The sequence below is a fragment of the Acanthisitta chloris genome, unplaced genomic scaffold (assembly GCF_000695815.1).
Source record: "Acanthisitta chloris isolate BGI_N310 unplaced genomic scaffold, ASM69581v1 scaffold15936, whole genome shotgun sequence".
In the NCBI taxonomy this organism is placed as follows: domain Eukaryota; kingdom Metazoa; phylum Chordata; class Aves; order Passeriformes; family Acanthisittidae; genus Acanthisitta; species Acanthisitta chloris.
In genome coordinates this window covers 31,142-47,923 of record NW_008676612.1, presented here as the reverse complement: position 1 = coordinate 47,923, position 16,782 = coordinate 31,142, and the positions used below count along the sequence as shown (strand labels likewise).

At 43.6% G+C, this 16,782-nt stretch overlaps 1 protein-coding gene across 1 annotated transcript in view; it reads left to right on the top strand.

Moving 5' to 3' along the window:
- The window catches only part of TRPC5 (transient receptor potential cation channel, subfamily C, member 5), a 65,399-nt gene extending 54,518 nt beyond the window's left edge, over positions 1-10,881 (top strand). Inside the window, exons 7-10 of the mRNA XM_009076208.1 lie at positions 7,190-7,396; positions 7,558-7,599; positions 9,294-9,383; positions 10,147-10,881. Of these exons, the coding sequence (XP_009074456.1) occupies positions 7,190-7,396; positions 7,558-7,599; positions 9,294-9,383; positions 10,147-10,881 (1,074 nt within the window). The remainder of the gene's footprint in view (positions 1-7,189; positions 7,397-7,557; positions 7,600-9,293; positions 9,384-10,146) is intronic.
- The last annotated feature ends 5,901 nt before the right edge of the window (positions 10,882-16,782 follow it).

Below are 16,782 nucleotides of genomic sequence, written 5' to 3'. Positions count from 1 at the left end.
CTGAGGCTTTTTAGAGAACTATTTGTCTGCATGACCTTCCTACTGCTCCGATTTATTTGACTATTAAAATAAAACCTGAACTTTGCTGGAATATGACTGAAGTAACAAAAAGGAGTCAGTTCACATAATTTAACTGCACTAAAACCAGCACAATCCCCAGTTCTCTGTTTTCTCTCAAATATAATATCCCCTGGCCTTCTCATTAACTATCGTTGTTTCCATCCAAGTTGCTGGTGGGAGATGAAAGGTAATTGATATCTACGTAACCTAAATACATTGCAGAATGTAGCACATTGCAAACTATAATAAAAAAAACCTAATTATGAATATATTCTGCACATGGAAGATAAAAATAGCAGAGATGCTAAAGCATGCATTTTCCAAGTGCAAACAAACTGATTTCCCCAGGCAGGGAAAATCAGCTCACTTCCTCACAGTGTGGAGGCCTGTTTGGCACAGGGATGGCCAGTGCTACAGCTCATCTGACAGGTCTGCTGTGCTGTCAGCCAGGAGGGAATGCCCATGCTCTCTACTTGACCTGGTGTATTCAGAAGTCACTAGTGGTTTTCTTTTCCATTGCAAACAGTAACCTACCCACTTTCCATAATTTCTGAGCCTCTTTGGCTATGCTCCAAAGACGGAGTCGTTTATCCATTTTATTGTAAAATGTCATCACTGTGCTGTGTGTCTTGTTGACACTGAAATGGCCATTCCCAAGTGGTGGACCTCAGACACTGCAAAATTAAGGAAACTTTTCCTGACTTCCTCCATTACAGCATGTTCTTTCATGGGCTCTGCCATGAGTGGGATCTTCACCCAGCTTTCACGTTTTTAAGGCTCACAGTCCCAATGGTGGCTTATCTGCTGTGTAAAAATTTAGATTTGGGGTTTTTTTTTCCTCCCTTATGCTCTGTTTGATTTCCTCACCTAAGAGCCTTGCTGCCTTCTGCCTTTTGCCACATAAGGATAGCTCTTGTCTGAAGTCAGGTCTTTACCTGTATCCTGTCCAAAAATTCACTTTCCCTGTATCCCAGTGCTGTTATTTATTTATGAGTATTTCTTCAGAACCTGCCTGTGCTCCATGGATGTCCTTTTCCTTTCCTGTGCTGGAGCCAAATAACTCCTGCATCCCTGTTAGAGCTGCTCTCCCTTTCTATCCACCTGCCTTGCTGGTGCCTGGGGTGCTCCGGGCATGTTTTCCCTCACATACAGACGTTCCTTCGCTTTTTTTGTGCTGGTTTATCTCTGCCATGGGCTTGTTGTCCCCAGGGCACTACCACAGCTCCTACTCAGAGCTGTGCGTGGCTGGCATGGGGCCACTGCAGCTGCCCTCGTTGCTGCTGCTCAGGACTTTGCCCAGTGCAGCCTGTGATGTTGCCCTAGTCAGTACTTTCATCTCCTCTTTAGCTGTCTCATTCCACACCTGTTCTAATTGCTTTTTCTAATGCTAGATTGTCCTCCTTTAGAAATTTTTCTTGTATTATTTTTGAGATTGATCCTATTAAGTTCTTACCCTTCAGTATGTCATCCCCAGCTTTGAAAGCAAAGTCAGTTGTTACCAGCTGCAGCTGAATTACCTACGCATTAATTGCCTTTGTAGCTCCCTGTTTTTTTTTCATAGGCTTTTTCTTTCTATGACATATTTTTCTTTGAAAATTGTTAGTGATCATTTACGTCAAACAGCCTGCTTACATTTTTGCTGCTTGCTTCTCTGAGCTTGTCACGAAACCCCCAAGCTCTGCTGATACTATTACCAGTTTGCCCAGCACATATTACAAAATTAACAGCTTTGAAACTGCACAAGAGTTGTCTGTGCTGTGTTCTGTGAAGACGAACTTTCTCCTGACCCTCTTTCTGCAATGCTCTCTGTTCAGAACACACAAGGGCATATTTCTGGTGCTAGCCTGTTTGAAAGCCAGTACTTATACATTTTCTGTGCTGTTTCCTGCTCTGGGTTTAGCAAAGAGCAAAAAAGAGGCATGTGAGTGAGAAAGATATTAAATAGAGTCTAATGACTTCTCCTATGCTTTGCAGCACAGCTAATTACACAGCAAAAAGCACCTTTGAAGTTGCTGTGCCTCTCAGGCAACCAGCTTCCTGTACTCAATAGCCTGCAAGGTGAATGTTACATTTACTTCTTCCTTCCCAGGCAAAAGTACTACAGCTTGGGCACATCCTAATCTTGTGGGGCTGCTGGTGGCACTTCCTGGGATGGGACAGCAGCAGAGAACAATCCTGCTGCTCCTGCTGCAGAAATCACACTAGCTTCTGCCAGCATTCCTGGCACAACTGGAAAGCTTCCCATCCCTCCTACAGAGGCGCTCAGCCACGGCCAGACAGCCTGGTCCTGAGGGCATTGTCACAGCCATCTATATCTGCATCTGACAGGCAGCAGCCTGATTTCCAGCTTAGCCCACTGACTGTTGTGTAATAAAACACAAGAAAGGCACACACAGCCCTTTTTGTGCCAGCTAGAACAGCACTAGAGATCTTTATATATTATTCCTTCCAAGTGGGCGTGGGGAGGATTTGCATCCCAGGAATAGAGTTCTCAGAGAAAGGGGCAGAAGGCCTTATGCTCCTCTGTGTAGCATGGAGGAGCTGAAGTAACTGATCATCCTGTGATTGTTTAAAGTGGAAAAGTTTGAGGATCTCAGCATGGCTGGCTGCTGAGTGTTACATCAGCTCAGCATTAGGTTTCATAGAACCATAAAATCACAGAATGGTTTGGGTTGGAAGGGACCTTAAACATCATCTAGATCAACCCTCTGCCATGGGCAGGGACTCATTCAACCAGACCAGGTTGCTCCAAGCCCTGTCCAGCCTGACCTTGAATACTTCCAGGAATGGGGCAGCCACAGCTTCTCTGGGCAGCCTGTGCCAGTGCCTCACCACCCTTGCAGGGAGGGATTTTCTCCTGACACCTAATTTAACTCTGCCCTAAGAGCGGAGTGTTTGTAACATGGCTCTGCACCAGTCTGATCCAGAGTGAACCACAGTGTGCCACAACAGAGTGCAGGGACACTTCCAGACTCCATTGGATTGCCAGAATCCATTTCAGCCTGTCAGCCCTGAGCTAACTTAAATTCAGGTCTATCCCGATGTTCCAGGGATACTAACTCAAGAGTCAGGAGATTGGGTTCCTATGCCTCAATTTGCCACAGTCTTACCATGAGACAGCCCTGTGCTGAGGTAAAAGTAACAGTGTCTTCCTCCACCAGCTTCCCAGCTAGGAGGGAGCCAAAATGCTAAATTCATGGATAGGCTGAGGAACTTGGAGAGCTGACATAACCTTCCACTGCTGGCTCTGTGCTGTCTGGGTCAGCACCCACTGGGAAGCTGCCTGTTATTTGGCAAAGTATGATCTAAACTGTATGCCCCAACAAGGAGAGGGTGATGGAAATCTTAATAGAAAACATCTCACTAACTGTAAACAACACATTTTCTACACAGAGATAAAGATGGAGATTAATGCTTGAATTATCCTGGATAATTAGTGTAGCAGGTAATCATTTAAAATCTGGCACATCTGTGAATACATCACTTTGACTGAATTAGAAAATATTTGCAACTGCTACAGTAAGATGGCTTCAGCGATCCCACAGGGAAATCTTCGTGGGAGATTAATTCTCACTTCAAATGGCAGAGATTTGCAAGAGGATTATGTGGCCAGGATGACACATTCACATTGTGATAGGAAGTGAGACAGTTTTTTTTCTCACAGCGGAGCTGAGTGCTGGTTTCTTTGAGTTCATGTGTTCTTTGAGCTTGAGGGCTTGGCCCTCTTAAGAAGTAGAGTGTTTGATAGCTGAAATGCTGAACAGTGCTTGAAAGAAAATGGTGACAAGAACAAGGGCAAGAGAGACAGAAGCTCTCAAAGAGAAGACAGTGAAATCCAAACTTGGATTAAAATTTGTAATGCAACAAGGTCACATTTGCAAAGCTAGTGAATGTGTTTTTTTTAGCTTATTATAGATGTTACCAAACAGTCATCATATAAGAACACTGTATGAGACAGCACAGTTCTGTGAGGATTCTGTCCTCATTGCTCAGACTCTGGCAGCTCCGAAAACATACACCTTGCCCAGGGACCTACAGTGTCCAGGGAGACACACCCCAAACCTGGGGCACATCTGGTGGGGTCACATTCATAGCCAATGCAATGACTGATGTACTAGCTCTAACTCACAAGTCCTTCAGCTTTGAATTGGGCATGGAATGGATGCTGAAGTTCTCTCAGTACTCAGCACAGAGAGGAGAATTAGGGGAGCTGTAGTTTTGTGTGCAGATTTTACTGCTTATTGCACTGAGGAGAGTTCTAACCAAGAAAATGGTGGTTTCCTGGCACACAAAGACATTCTCAGTAAACTGAAGTGTCTCTTTGCTATATATTTCCGACACACAACTGCTGCCAGGAGCTCTCATCTGATTTGCTCAGGTTCTCAAAACATCAAGGTGAATAATTGAGACAAGGCTGAGTTTGTAAGCCCTGGGGAATTTGCAGCAGCAGAACAGAGAGAGAAAGAAAAGATACTTTGAGATTTGTACAGAGGGTCTGGCCTGTCTTTTAAGAGAGGTTATAGTGCACTTGTTGACTGAGACAGCACAAGAAGAAATACAGGTGGGGCTGAAGCCACAGATACACTCAGATCAACAGGGATTTGTTTGGACCAGCACAAAACTCATTCAAGGAGAAATTGATGTTAAGTTTCATAGCACTCAGCCCTGAGCCAAGCCCATATAGTCAGAGAATCCTAGAATGGTTTGGGTTGGAAGGGACCTTGTTTCAACCCCCCTGCCATGGACAGGGATGTCTTCCATTAGAGCAGGTTGCTCAGGGCTCTATCCAGCCTGGCCTTGAACATTGCCGGGGATGAAGTGTTCCCTTCAGCTATTTTTAAATGAAAGAACAAAAAGAAAATGCTCTGTGCAGGAAAGCTTTTTCAGCCTTTTTCTTTATTCTTTTCCCAGAAACAAATCTGCAACCCCCAAGCTAGACATTTGCCTTACCTTCCACTTCAAACAGCATCCAACATCCACTGCCAAATTGCCTCTGTCCAGGCCATGCTCTTTTATAATGTGCTGAAGGGAACTGCTGCCAAGTCACCACACCTGATCCCACCCCCACTGACACTAGACCTTTGATGGACCTTTGTAGAAGGGCAGGGTGGATTTATGACCTTCTCCAAACTACCTTATCCCTTTGATTCTTCAATAGGACATTCACTCCTGCTTCTGTATTGACAAAGAACTTAAAATATATGTCTCTATCCGAGATAACAGTCTTTCAGTTACTGCCTTTTGCCCTAAACTCTCCAGCTGCCCCATATAGCGGTCAGTGCTGCCAAGTGTTTGTAGTTCTTGCTCATCAGCCTGAGCTCTGTTGAGCTGAGTGCAGCCTGCAGGTAGAGACGAATGAAGACAAAATGAGCAGGAAGCTTTTTGTTTGTTTGTTCATTTGTTTTTCAATTTCTGCTTCTGCAAACTGCATTTTTTACTAACTTCATTTCCACCAGCATCAACTTCTGATACTTCATGGTAATGCTGCAATTTCCCTGTTTATGAGCTCTGATAGTGTATGAGGAAAAAGGGGCATGTCAGGCTGAGTCTACCTGTGGGTTGCAAACAGCTCTTTTTGTAACAGTCGTGTTCTGGGCTGATTCAGACCATCTGCAGAGACTAATGTGCTCCTGGGCTGCTGAGACAGTTGTTTGAAATCAAGAGCTGCACATAATTTGAATACACTACTAAAATGGAGTTGAGCTGCACCTCACTGTCAAAATGTGAGCATATTTTACCCATGTCAGAGCGCTGGAGCATAGCCAGAAAGCCAGTGTAGTCATTTTTTGGGCATGATATTCAGCCATATTTTATTAAACTCCCTGTCCTACACTTCACTGCTTGCCTCCAAGAGCTGCAGCCCAGCATCCCTTACTCAATAAGCTGCTTGTTCCAACCTTGCTGAAATCTCCTTGGAAAATTAAAATCCCGCATTGTCCTTTTCTCCCACCTTGTGCTGTTACTTAGCCTGAATCATCACAGCTTTGGTTTAATCTCATGTCAGATACTGTTCACATAAATGCTGAACAGTTAAAATGTCACAACAATCAGCTTAGCACTGTACTCTGCAGGGGCAACAATACACACATTTACCACTTCAAATCGGTGTTCGGTTGTAAGCTATGTTCAGCACTGCTTGGCTTGAAGGCTTCAAGTTATTTTTCTTCCTTTTCTGTCTAATGTCAGAATTTCTGAAGAACATACAAAAGAGTGGAATTTTTAAAGGTTAAAACTGGCACAAACCAGCATGAGATCTGTTTTGAATCGCTGCAGCGTCTCTCTGAGTCCTGGCTGTAGGTAGCTGCCTCTGCCTTGATGTTGGAGGGAATATGCAGTTGAGCCCGTTGGCTCCATGGACTAGACTGCAGATGGCTTGATTTGGAGAGCACCATTTTGAAGTCTGTTAGGTCAGGGTCTTCCATACACTTACCATTCCTTTCCTGGGGACTGAATGGACCCTGTCTACCTGTGCAGCTGTAAAATGATGCTATTAACTTCCCAACTTCACGTTGTTGGGATGAAAAACACTAGAGCACAGCAAGCTATCATGGTGATAATATAAAAGTAAAAACCTCACCAACCTAACAGTAAAATGTCTCCTGGCTTCTGTAAGGATAATGCAGAGGCAAGATGTAAAATACAGCATGCATAAAATGTGTCACTTCCTTATAAGAGCAGAATTAATGGATGTTATAAAAAACAAATCAAAAACCACTATGAAAGATCTTTTTCCAGGGAAGAAGACGAGAATTCATTGGAGTTAGACATGAAAAACAACAGTTTGTGATAATAAAGGTGCTAGCAAAAAGCAAAATGTGCTTTCTTGCTTCTTGTATTGGCGAACTGATAAGCATAGCCTCTTAAGGACAAAGCTGGGCTTTAGCATATGGAATTCTCTTTGCTGGATATTGCTATCCTCTCATTTCTCAGTGGTTGGTATTTTTACACTGTAGCTACATTTCACACCAATTTTTGAAGCACACCCCCAGTGAGGGAGATGGAAGAAGCAATACTGCTTTGCCTGCAGCTGGAGAAACCCTTTATTGCTCACACATCACCTCCAGCCGTGGGCATTTGCTCCAGGCAAACCTGCCTGAAGCTGTTGATGGTCTCTCTCCTTCTCTCATAGGACCATGCAGATATTGAATGGAAGTTTGCACGGACGAAGCTCTGGATGAGTTACTTCGATGAAGGTGCCACTCTGCCCCCTCCATTTAATATTGTCCCCAGTCCCAAGTCAGTCTGGTACCTTTGCAAGTGGATCCACAATCAGCTGTGCCCCGGTGACGACTCTGACAACGAACAGAAGAGGCATGAAAACCTCAAAACGTTCACAGTAAGGCTTTCATGGGTTTGTACTTCATTTTTTGAGGGTGTTGTGCATGTTAAGGGGTCTCTGCTCAGCAGATGGTTGCTGGATCATAACTTGCTAAGAGCCAACAGGAGCTCTAAAGACAGAACCAAACAGGTAACACACCTGTACCTTTCTCTTTCCAGGAACGGCATGCTGACAACCTGATTCAGAATCAACATTACCAGGTAAACTTTTGAGCACATAAAAGTTTTTGCTTGCTCTTTCTTTTTTCCCTTGCTCATTTTCCAATACTTTGATTCTTGCTTGCTTCTAGATCATATTTTGATAAGTAGAGGTCCTCTAAGAGGATTTTGCTTCTCATGGATTTAAAACATTTCCTCATTGGAGGTGGATGGTTCAGTAAATCTCTCCTTGCCTTTCACTCCCTCTGTAGCAGTGGAAAACTTGCAGGTATCAGTCTGGCTGCTGAAGTGAAGATGACATCCCTGTTGCCATCAGGCTGTCATGCCATCCTGATTAAAACTGTTCCTGCAGCATTTTTACACTCTTGAATTGTTCCTCTCCTGCTCTTTTTTGTCAAGCATCCCTACCTCAAAGAGCGCTTGGGATGTTTTTTTGTTTTGGACAGCTCAGGAAGGAGGAATGGTTCCTTTGTTGAATCTTGCTGATTTTGTTTATTCTCAGCCTGCCTGTCATCAAGTACTCATTAAAGTCAACCTACAAAAAGATGAAACTTTATTGAAAACACCAGCTTCAATCCTTGAATTCAGTGGGATGTATTATGCCAGCATGCTGGAAGGAAAAAATTCTCCAGACTGTTAGGTGGTACGTCAGGCTCTACTGCCAAAAGCCATTAGTAATTTGTCTTAGTTAAGACATCTCCTGCTTTTTGAAGAGTACTTTTATCTGAAGTTGATGGTTAACATAATTAGTTACCTTTGACAACCGACATATGGTACTTTCTGACTTCACAGCACAGCTTACGGGTACCAACAGTGGGATCTCTTAAAAACCTCCCAGCAAAACCTTGGTGCAGAGACCAGCTTCATGCTTGGTGTTGCTCAGACTTGTTATCCTTGTTTGTGACATGGGGGAAATGAGGGGCAGGTTTGGAGTAGTCTCTTCTGTATGCAGAACATACACATACAATCTCAGTGTATGTTGGCTGGCATGGATAAATGTCCAAGCTCAAAGTACCAGTTTGCTTTTGTAAAGCCATCAAGGAGGTACATGGACAGAGTAAAATGGAGCTCATCTGACTAAAATATGGAGTGAGGCAAACAGTCCAGGTAACACAGAGAGTGAGACCCCGTGGAGAAATCACTGGGGATGTGATTTGGTCCTTTCAGCTCTGCCTGCAGACACTGCAGCTGCCTTGAAAGGAGTTTCTGACCTGCCTTTAGGAAACACCCAGGCATCTGGCAGACATGGTTTGAGGTCAGTGTCCATTGCCCTGTGGGTTCCTGGCTGCTCTTCATGTTATTTGTTGCCAACATATCCTCCTTGTCTTTCAAATACTCGATAAACATCTTCAAATACCAAATTTAGCCCATCAGGATACTCAGCATATACACATGGGATTGGTACTCATAAAAATTCTCAGCAGCTGAGATTAAATGGCTTGAGGACATCTAAGAACATCAAGATTTTTTTCTGAACAACTTTTACATATACAAACCCAGTACAAAATATCTGCTTTACCTGTAGTTAACAATTGAGCATCCAAGATGGAAGGCATATCACCCTTTCCCAAGGTTTGCTTGCTTTAAGAGGAAGAATTCTGTTTCTAATTGTGAGTGATTCTGGTTTTAGCCAGCAGTCAGGACAGCTGTGGTCAGTAAGAGCTCAGGGAGATGCAGTAAGAACAGGGTTTGGGCTGAGCCAGCAGTTGAATCACTTGGATTGTTTCCTATTCCAGGAAGTGATAAGAAATCTTGTGAAAAGATACGTCGCAGCAATGATAAGAACTTCCAAAACCAATGAAGGTTTAACTGAAGAAAATTTCAAGGTAATTTATTATTCCTCAATAAATTATTATATTAATTCAAATAGCCACTTACAGAGTTTGCACTAACTTGTTAAGAGGATTTGTAACGTGTGGAAATAGGACTATGACTGGAGGTGGGAATATATCTGATCGGCATGTGGGGTTTTTTTGAGCAGAGAATAGCATTATTTGAGTGTCTTCTCATATGATCACTTCCCAAATTTTAATATACAATATGTTATGTAAACAAAAGCTTTGGAAAAGGATAGGAATTAAGTATGTGATTTGAGTCAACATCACATTCCTAATCCTAACACAGAGAGAGTCAAAGAATGAGTTGGGATTAATGGATATTATGAACACTCACCAACAAAGTTAAACTTTGTTGGCTACTGACAAACTGACAAACTGGCTACTGACAAACTTTGTTGGCTACTGGTAGCCCAAAGTTAAACTTGGGCTATCAGCTAAACAGGATTCCTGCCATATTTCTCTCTTCTATAACTGACTTATTTGACTTTGATTTTTGGGGTGGGGAGTGGGCAGAGGGGTTGATCAATAGGACCAATCCCCCAGCCTTTTGAGACAAAGACCTTGTGAGGTTTCCTGTCCTCAGGATTACCAAGACATTATTATACAAGTCACTGAATATGTATGTGGTTTTCTTATAAGTGTGTTTGGTATCAGCCATTGGCACAACTAAACAGCTGTGCCAAGGGAATGTGATCATTCATTCATGTCAGCTAAAGCTGCTGAGAGCAATTTGTTTCTCCTCTTCCCCTAGGAATTAAAGCAGGACATCTCAAGTTTTCGCTATGAAGTTCTTGACCTCTTAGGAAATAGAAAGCCCCAGAGGAGAAGTTATTCAACCAGCAGCACTGAGGTGTCCCAAAAGGATGAAACAAATGAGGATGGTGCTGGAGAAAAAGCCAGAGCCAAGAGCGTGTCTTTCAATGTAGCCAACAAAAAAAAGGACTTCAATGTATCTGCTCTAATTAAAACCATGTCTGGGATTGATATGGTGGAAGAGAAGCCAAAAAGCAACGGGATCAGTAAGCGCTCATTTGTCCGAAACGGAAACAGAGTTCAGAGACTCTCCAGCTCCAAGAAGGAGTCCTTCAAGAGACTGGGCCTACTCTTCTCCAAGATGAATGGACACGTACCTGAACCCAATTCAGAACCCATGTACACTATTTCAGATGGAATTATTCAGCCACACTACATGTGGAAAGACATTAAATATTCTCAGATTGACAGAGAGAGAGAAGAGAATTGTTCCAAAAGTGAAATTAACCTCAATGAGGTGGCCTACAGTGGGAACACAAGACTTACAGGACAGAGCAAGGAGCGCCCTGTGGTTTGTACCAGCTCCCTTCACTGTGCTTCCAGTATTTGTTCCTCTAATTCCAAACTTATAGACTCGTCAGAGGATGTGTTTGATTCATGGGGAGAGGCCTGTGACTTGTTTATAAACCAGTGGAAAGATGGGCAGGAGGATCACGTCACCACTCGGCTCTAAAACTCGTTGGAAAACTTAGCCAAGTATTGGTAATTGTTTGCTCCCATCTGATTCAGCATTACTGTTTCCTTTCTGCCCACAGGTGAAAAAAAAAGAGTAAACCTGCTTATGTTATAGCCTATTTTATAGCCATCTGCACCTTTTTAAATTTACTTTTTTACACTCGCTAATACTAAACAAAAGGTTTCACTGTTTGTAAGGTCACTATAAACCACAGGAATCCCTTTGGATGCAGTCTTAGTCTTCAAACCCCACAGATTTCAGGCATGCTGGTGGCCGAGGAAAGGATTTCTCCAGTGCTCCCATCATCATCCCACCACAGCTGGGTTTCACCACTGCTATCCAGTACCATCAGCTCTGCTCCCTGCTCAGTTTTCCTCATCAACACAACCAGCTGGTGAGCAGGAGGCTGAGAATCACACTTAAAATCTTTTTTGAAAAGGTTTCAACTTGGAACTGGCATTTTGTTTTCTTTAAGCAATATGACTTGTGATTCTTTTGGTTGTGTGTGGGTTTTCAGGTCACTACATTAATATTGTAAATTGTTTTGGAATATGAGACCCCTTTGATCATCCAGCTGGAACATGGTATGATTTTCTTATTTACCTAATTCCCCTTGTAGAGAGCAGAAAGACTTTCCAGTGAGGCTGACAGTAGGAGCCAGCACCTGGCCTTGCTACCAACTTCTGCATAGATGAACTGACCCCCAACCAGCCATGGCTGCTTGAGATACAACCCTTAGTGTAGTTTCGCATAGGCTGAACCAAACCCCAGCTCCAGGCCTTGCCCTTATTTTGCAATCCCTAATCTTACCCACTGCTGCATTCACTTTTTGCTGCCTCTCTGACGGATGTGAGGCTTCAGGGAGAAAACCATCCTCTTGGTATCTGGCAAGTGCTAAGAGAGATCATCTTCCCTGGGCCTCTGAGCTGCATTTCTGAAAAGCAGCCTAAGCAATAGCAGCTTGAAGCTCTTCAGCAGCATGGAACAGCTCTGCAGTTCCTTTTCTAAGATGCAACAAAAAGGAATGTGGCAGTAGGTGGTATCTTTTATATCCTCAGTGTCTGGACAGGGCTTTGCACTGTCACTGCTTTTGTCCTAAGGAGAGTCAGAGAGGGAAGAAGACAACTCCATCAAGGGCAAAATGGTTGAATTCTTAACAGTGATTTTTAGTTTTTTGGTTTTTTTTTTCTTAACAATGTGATACTTGAACTTTCTTCTGCAGTGTTGCTAAGAAACACAGATGATTGGCACTTATAACAGCTCTGAAGTGGTGGTAAGTTAGTCAGCTGCTTTCTTGGAGGAAGCAAGTCCTGACCAGGAGCTCAGGAATGGCTTTGTTCCTGCCCTCATGCAGCCAGGCACAGGGCTCTGTTTGCAGGAGAGTTTACATGAGCTGCAGCATTTCCCAAGGGTGGCTGCTGAAAGTCACCTCATCTATGAACTGTATTGTGAATTGCCTTTGAAAAAGCATAATGCTGGAAAATCTGCACTTGCCGTAGGAACAAGTCAGATTTTACCAGCAAGGGGCACAAGAAGCTTTCGTGGCAGCATGAAGGGTCAACAGGAGAGGGATGACAAATGCTGGGACACTTGCAGCTGGATACTCTGCCCAAGTTTTAAATCTAGCTCCCTCCTCTTGTGAAGGAAAGCCACTTTGTTGGGTTTTTCCTCTGGGCACCTGTAGAGCATTACCTAAGGGTCCCAATGGAGCACACCCACATCAGAGTGAAATGTGAAGGATGCAGCCATCTCCTGAGGCAGAGCTGCAGGTGCCAACACACAACATGGAAGTTTTTGGTACAGACCTCAAGGTGGACACTGTGGCTCCAGGCCAGCTCTGGGGTCAAGAAAAATCAGCAACTAGGAGCAGAAACTCAAACATGTTTCTGTATTCCTTGCTTATGATGACACCAGTCTTGTTACCAGCAGGCAGTGTAAAACCCAAAATATTTAAGCCTCTGGATGTGTTAGTTAAGGCAGAGTGAAAGGCATTTTTGTATCAACAGATTTCAGGCTTTCACACTAATTGCAGGGTTAGAGTTGTCTTTGAAAACTGCATCTCCTCTTCCTTCATGGAAGGCTGAGCAAACCGACATTGGCGCTACACAAAGAGATTGCAAAATCCAAGAGTCAGGAGCAGCTTGCTGATCATTCTGAGGTAATCCAGCACTCCTGTTTTAGGAGGCAGTACAGGAGAGCTGCAGTCTCTCAGCAGCTCACAACAAAAGCTCCACAGGTCAATAAACCAAACTGAGAACATTTCTGCAAATGTGAACATTAGCAGGAGCTGCTGCAGGGGAATGAAGGAAAAGGTTTGAATCTTTTGATGCTTCAGCTAACCACGCTGCAGTACATGAACTCTACTTGACATGGGGCCAGGAAATCTTTTTGGTATTTCCTGTGTAAGGAGTAAGAATGAAAACCATTCAAGTACAGTTACGCAGATTACATCAACTGGGTTGAGGCTGGGCCAGAAGTAGGGTTTGTCTCCTTGGACAGCGGAAAGGCTTTTAAGTTTCACATGAGAACAAGCACACTGCTGCTGGGGAGGATTACGTTGTGTCATTTAAATGCAGCACTGCATTAACAGGTACAAACAACAAAATTAATGTAATTAACTCTGCAGTGCTGCTCCCAAAAATGTAAAAGTCTCTTCACTGCAAACTGGGAGTCACCTTCCCCTGCTGCTCCCAGAAGAACAGGGGTAGGAGCTGCCACAGGAGTGGCACAAGGGATAATGCAGTCTGCGAAACCCCCTCAAAAACATTGTGCTGAAGGGGTAAAGAGGGGAGATACATCACATGGCTGCTTGGCTGGGGCTCCCCCAGGGTTTGTTTCATGACTCAGATCCTTCCTTGCTCCCAGCTATGAGTGAGTCTGAGCTGACTTTGGAATTTAATACAAATATTTGATTTGGCTGTAATTAATACATGTGTCCAGGAGTTTGCAAAACTATCAAATTGGTCCCCCAAAAGGCAAAATTCTCTTTGATTGCATCTATGCATCCCCATTGGTAGCAATAGACTTCATAGCAGCTGGTGAATTATTATTATGCTAAAACAGGAGCTTCAGGGGAGGGAAATTAAAGTATCTTGTGAAAAATACATTTGATAAGCAAAACCTGGGTTGGTTTGGGGTTTTTTTAATTCACTTGCAGCCATAGTATTTGAGATTTCACCAGCATTTTTTCCATTTTCCAATTGCTCAAAAAGAAAAGATGTTTTAGTGAAAGTCAGTAAATAACCCCTGTCCTGTCTGTGCAAGGCCCAGGGTAGGAGCTGGTGGGGCACTGAGTTTTCCCTGTGAGCAGTTAAACCTTTCCTTGGCTTGGGTTCATGACACACAGCTATGCTTCAGCTGACACAGGCCTGGCCTTTATTCTGTGGGTTTCAATAATAATCTATATACATATGCAAGGAATTTGGAATTAGGAATATTTGAGATCTCAACCACTTGCCCTTTCTTAGGTTCCTGCTCTTCAAGTTATACTTTTTCTCACCTTCCATCCTGGTGTCATTTTCACCTGGCTTTTTAAAGCAGCACACCTGCAAATGGTCAGGGAATCATGGAATGGTTTGGGTTGGAAGGGACCTTAAAGTTCATCTTGTTCCAACCCCCCTACCATGGGCAGGGACACCTGCCACTAGACCAGGTTGCTCCAAGCCCCATCCAACCTGGCCTTGAACACTTCCAGGGATGTGGATCACCACCAACTTAAAAAGTCAACAAATAATATCCAGGGTTTAGAATATCAAGTCAAGCCGGGAGGTGTTTGTACTCAGGTCAGAGACTACACAAATTGTTTCAGAAACAAGGAATTATCTGACAAATCTCTTCAGATTATTTGGATAACTGCATTTGTACATTACTCACCCACTGGTATATATGTAAATACTCACCTGTTTGTCCATGTGTCCCCACAGAGGAAGCATGCACAGTGCTCAGGGCCGGGAGGGAGCAGGGTTAGCTGAGCTCTGCTCCTTGCTCTGCCACTGACTCACCCGTGACCTTGGGCAAGTCACTTAGCCTCTCGAATGCCTCAGTTTCCCCATCTGTAAAATAGGGATAATAATACTTACCTACCTCGCAGGGGGGGTTAGTTCATTATTTATAAGCACTTTCAGATCTTCAGATTAAAGGCGCTATATACAGTAAGTAGTTGATATTCGTAGCAGTAGGTACTTTTATTTTCTTAAAACTAATTCAGGTTAGGATTTAACTGTATGTCCATTAGGATAGTTTTCCATGTAGGAAACTAGCATAGTTTCCCATGAAGGGAGGTTAGGGGACTTGTGCAGTAGACTGAGAGCAGGAGCAGTGTAGCCTGGAAGCCTAAATTCTGACACCTTTGCTTTTGTGATTTATGTCTCACCCTTCCTGTCACCTCACTGTATTTGTGTTTCATCCTTTTTCTGACAGGCCATGTAATGTGATTTTTAGCAGAAACAGACACTGTAAATATTAACAATATTTAAATAAATATATTAATGTATAAACTCTTACCTTTTAAAGAGGTCAAAACTGGTTGGTACAACAGACTTCTAAGCATGGGGAGGTTCACAGGTAGCCCAGCACTGATGTACGCACACACCGGGATACCGGAGTAGAACTGTAGGAAAATTTCACCATGTCATCACCTCCGTAGTAGTCACTTTTCACTCCATCACTGACAAGGGCAGCAAGTCATTTGGGTGTCATGGGAGGGCAAAGGGAGGCTGTGACTGGAGCAGGATGGCCCTACTCTGAGTTCTACCCCCAGGACGTGGCCGGTGTGATGGCTGCTGGGGGAACCATCCTGGACAGCAAGAGACTGTCCCTGCATCCTTGCGAGGGGGCTCTTTCCTCAGATTTCTCTGTACAATTTGTTCTCTTTAGTGCTTACTCAGGATAAAGGTCTTCAGTTTGAGCAACAGGAGCTCTAAGATTTCACTGGCACTATGAGCATTCTGAGCTCCCTTCCAGGGGCATGAGCAGGTATCTGCACTGGCTATCTGGATGGTACTAATAGTGTAAGCAAGGATATATGGGCAGCTACTAACAATGTAAGCAAGGATCTGATTTACTCCTGCGTTTTCTAGCACCTGCTGCTCTCACAGCACTAAGTGTATGTCCCACTTCCCTTGAGACTTCTCAGCTTTGTTTTGGTATTGCTGCTTTCCTTTTCAAAAGGTCAAAATCCCAAAGACAAGAATATTTCAGTTAACCAGTTCCATTTTGGTTTAATTCCTGAATGAGTTCTCCTTGAACCAGTTAACTTGTCCAGCAGTTTGCTAACACTGTCCCTCAGACGTGTCCCTGAGAAAGCTCTGTGCAGCCTCGAAGGCTGATTTCCAAAGAAACAGGAACCCATTCCCACCTCTGTTGCAATTCCACACACAGAATGGCAACAAAAATATAAAAACATCTGAACCACTCGGGCTGCCTAGAACTATTGAATGTTGTTACTTAACTAAGAACTCCCTGGAGCTGTTTTTGGGGTGGATGCACTGCAAGGACCTCTTCCTCACAAGAGGGACTTCCCTGGCCCTCTGGCACTGCAGCCCAGCTGAGCCAGGTGGCATGGCTGGTCACACCTTCCAGAGGTGCTTGGAAGCATCAGGCTCTAATTCATGTAATGGTAAAATTAATTGGAATCGCTGAGGATGCAGTGAAAAATAAATCTGCTCACTGGAGAAGCATCTAAAAGAAACTGTCCCAAACAGTTATGTCCCCTGCAGTTTTCAGTGAATGTGTAACTTGAAACAGCTATAAAGTCCTTCTCTTACTGGATTTTTTTTTGAGAAAATGGGAAGCACTCTAGGCTAGCCACATCAGAGTATTTCCTAAACATTTGTAATTTGACTAAATTTAATTTTCACACTTTTTCCCCATTTCAGGTCATCTTTACAAACAAATACT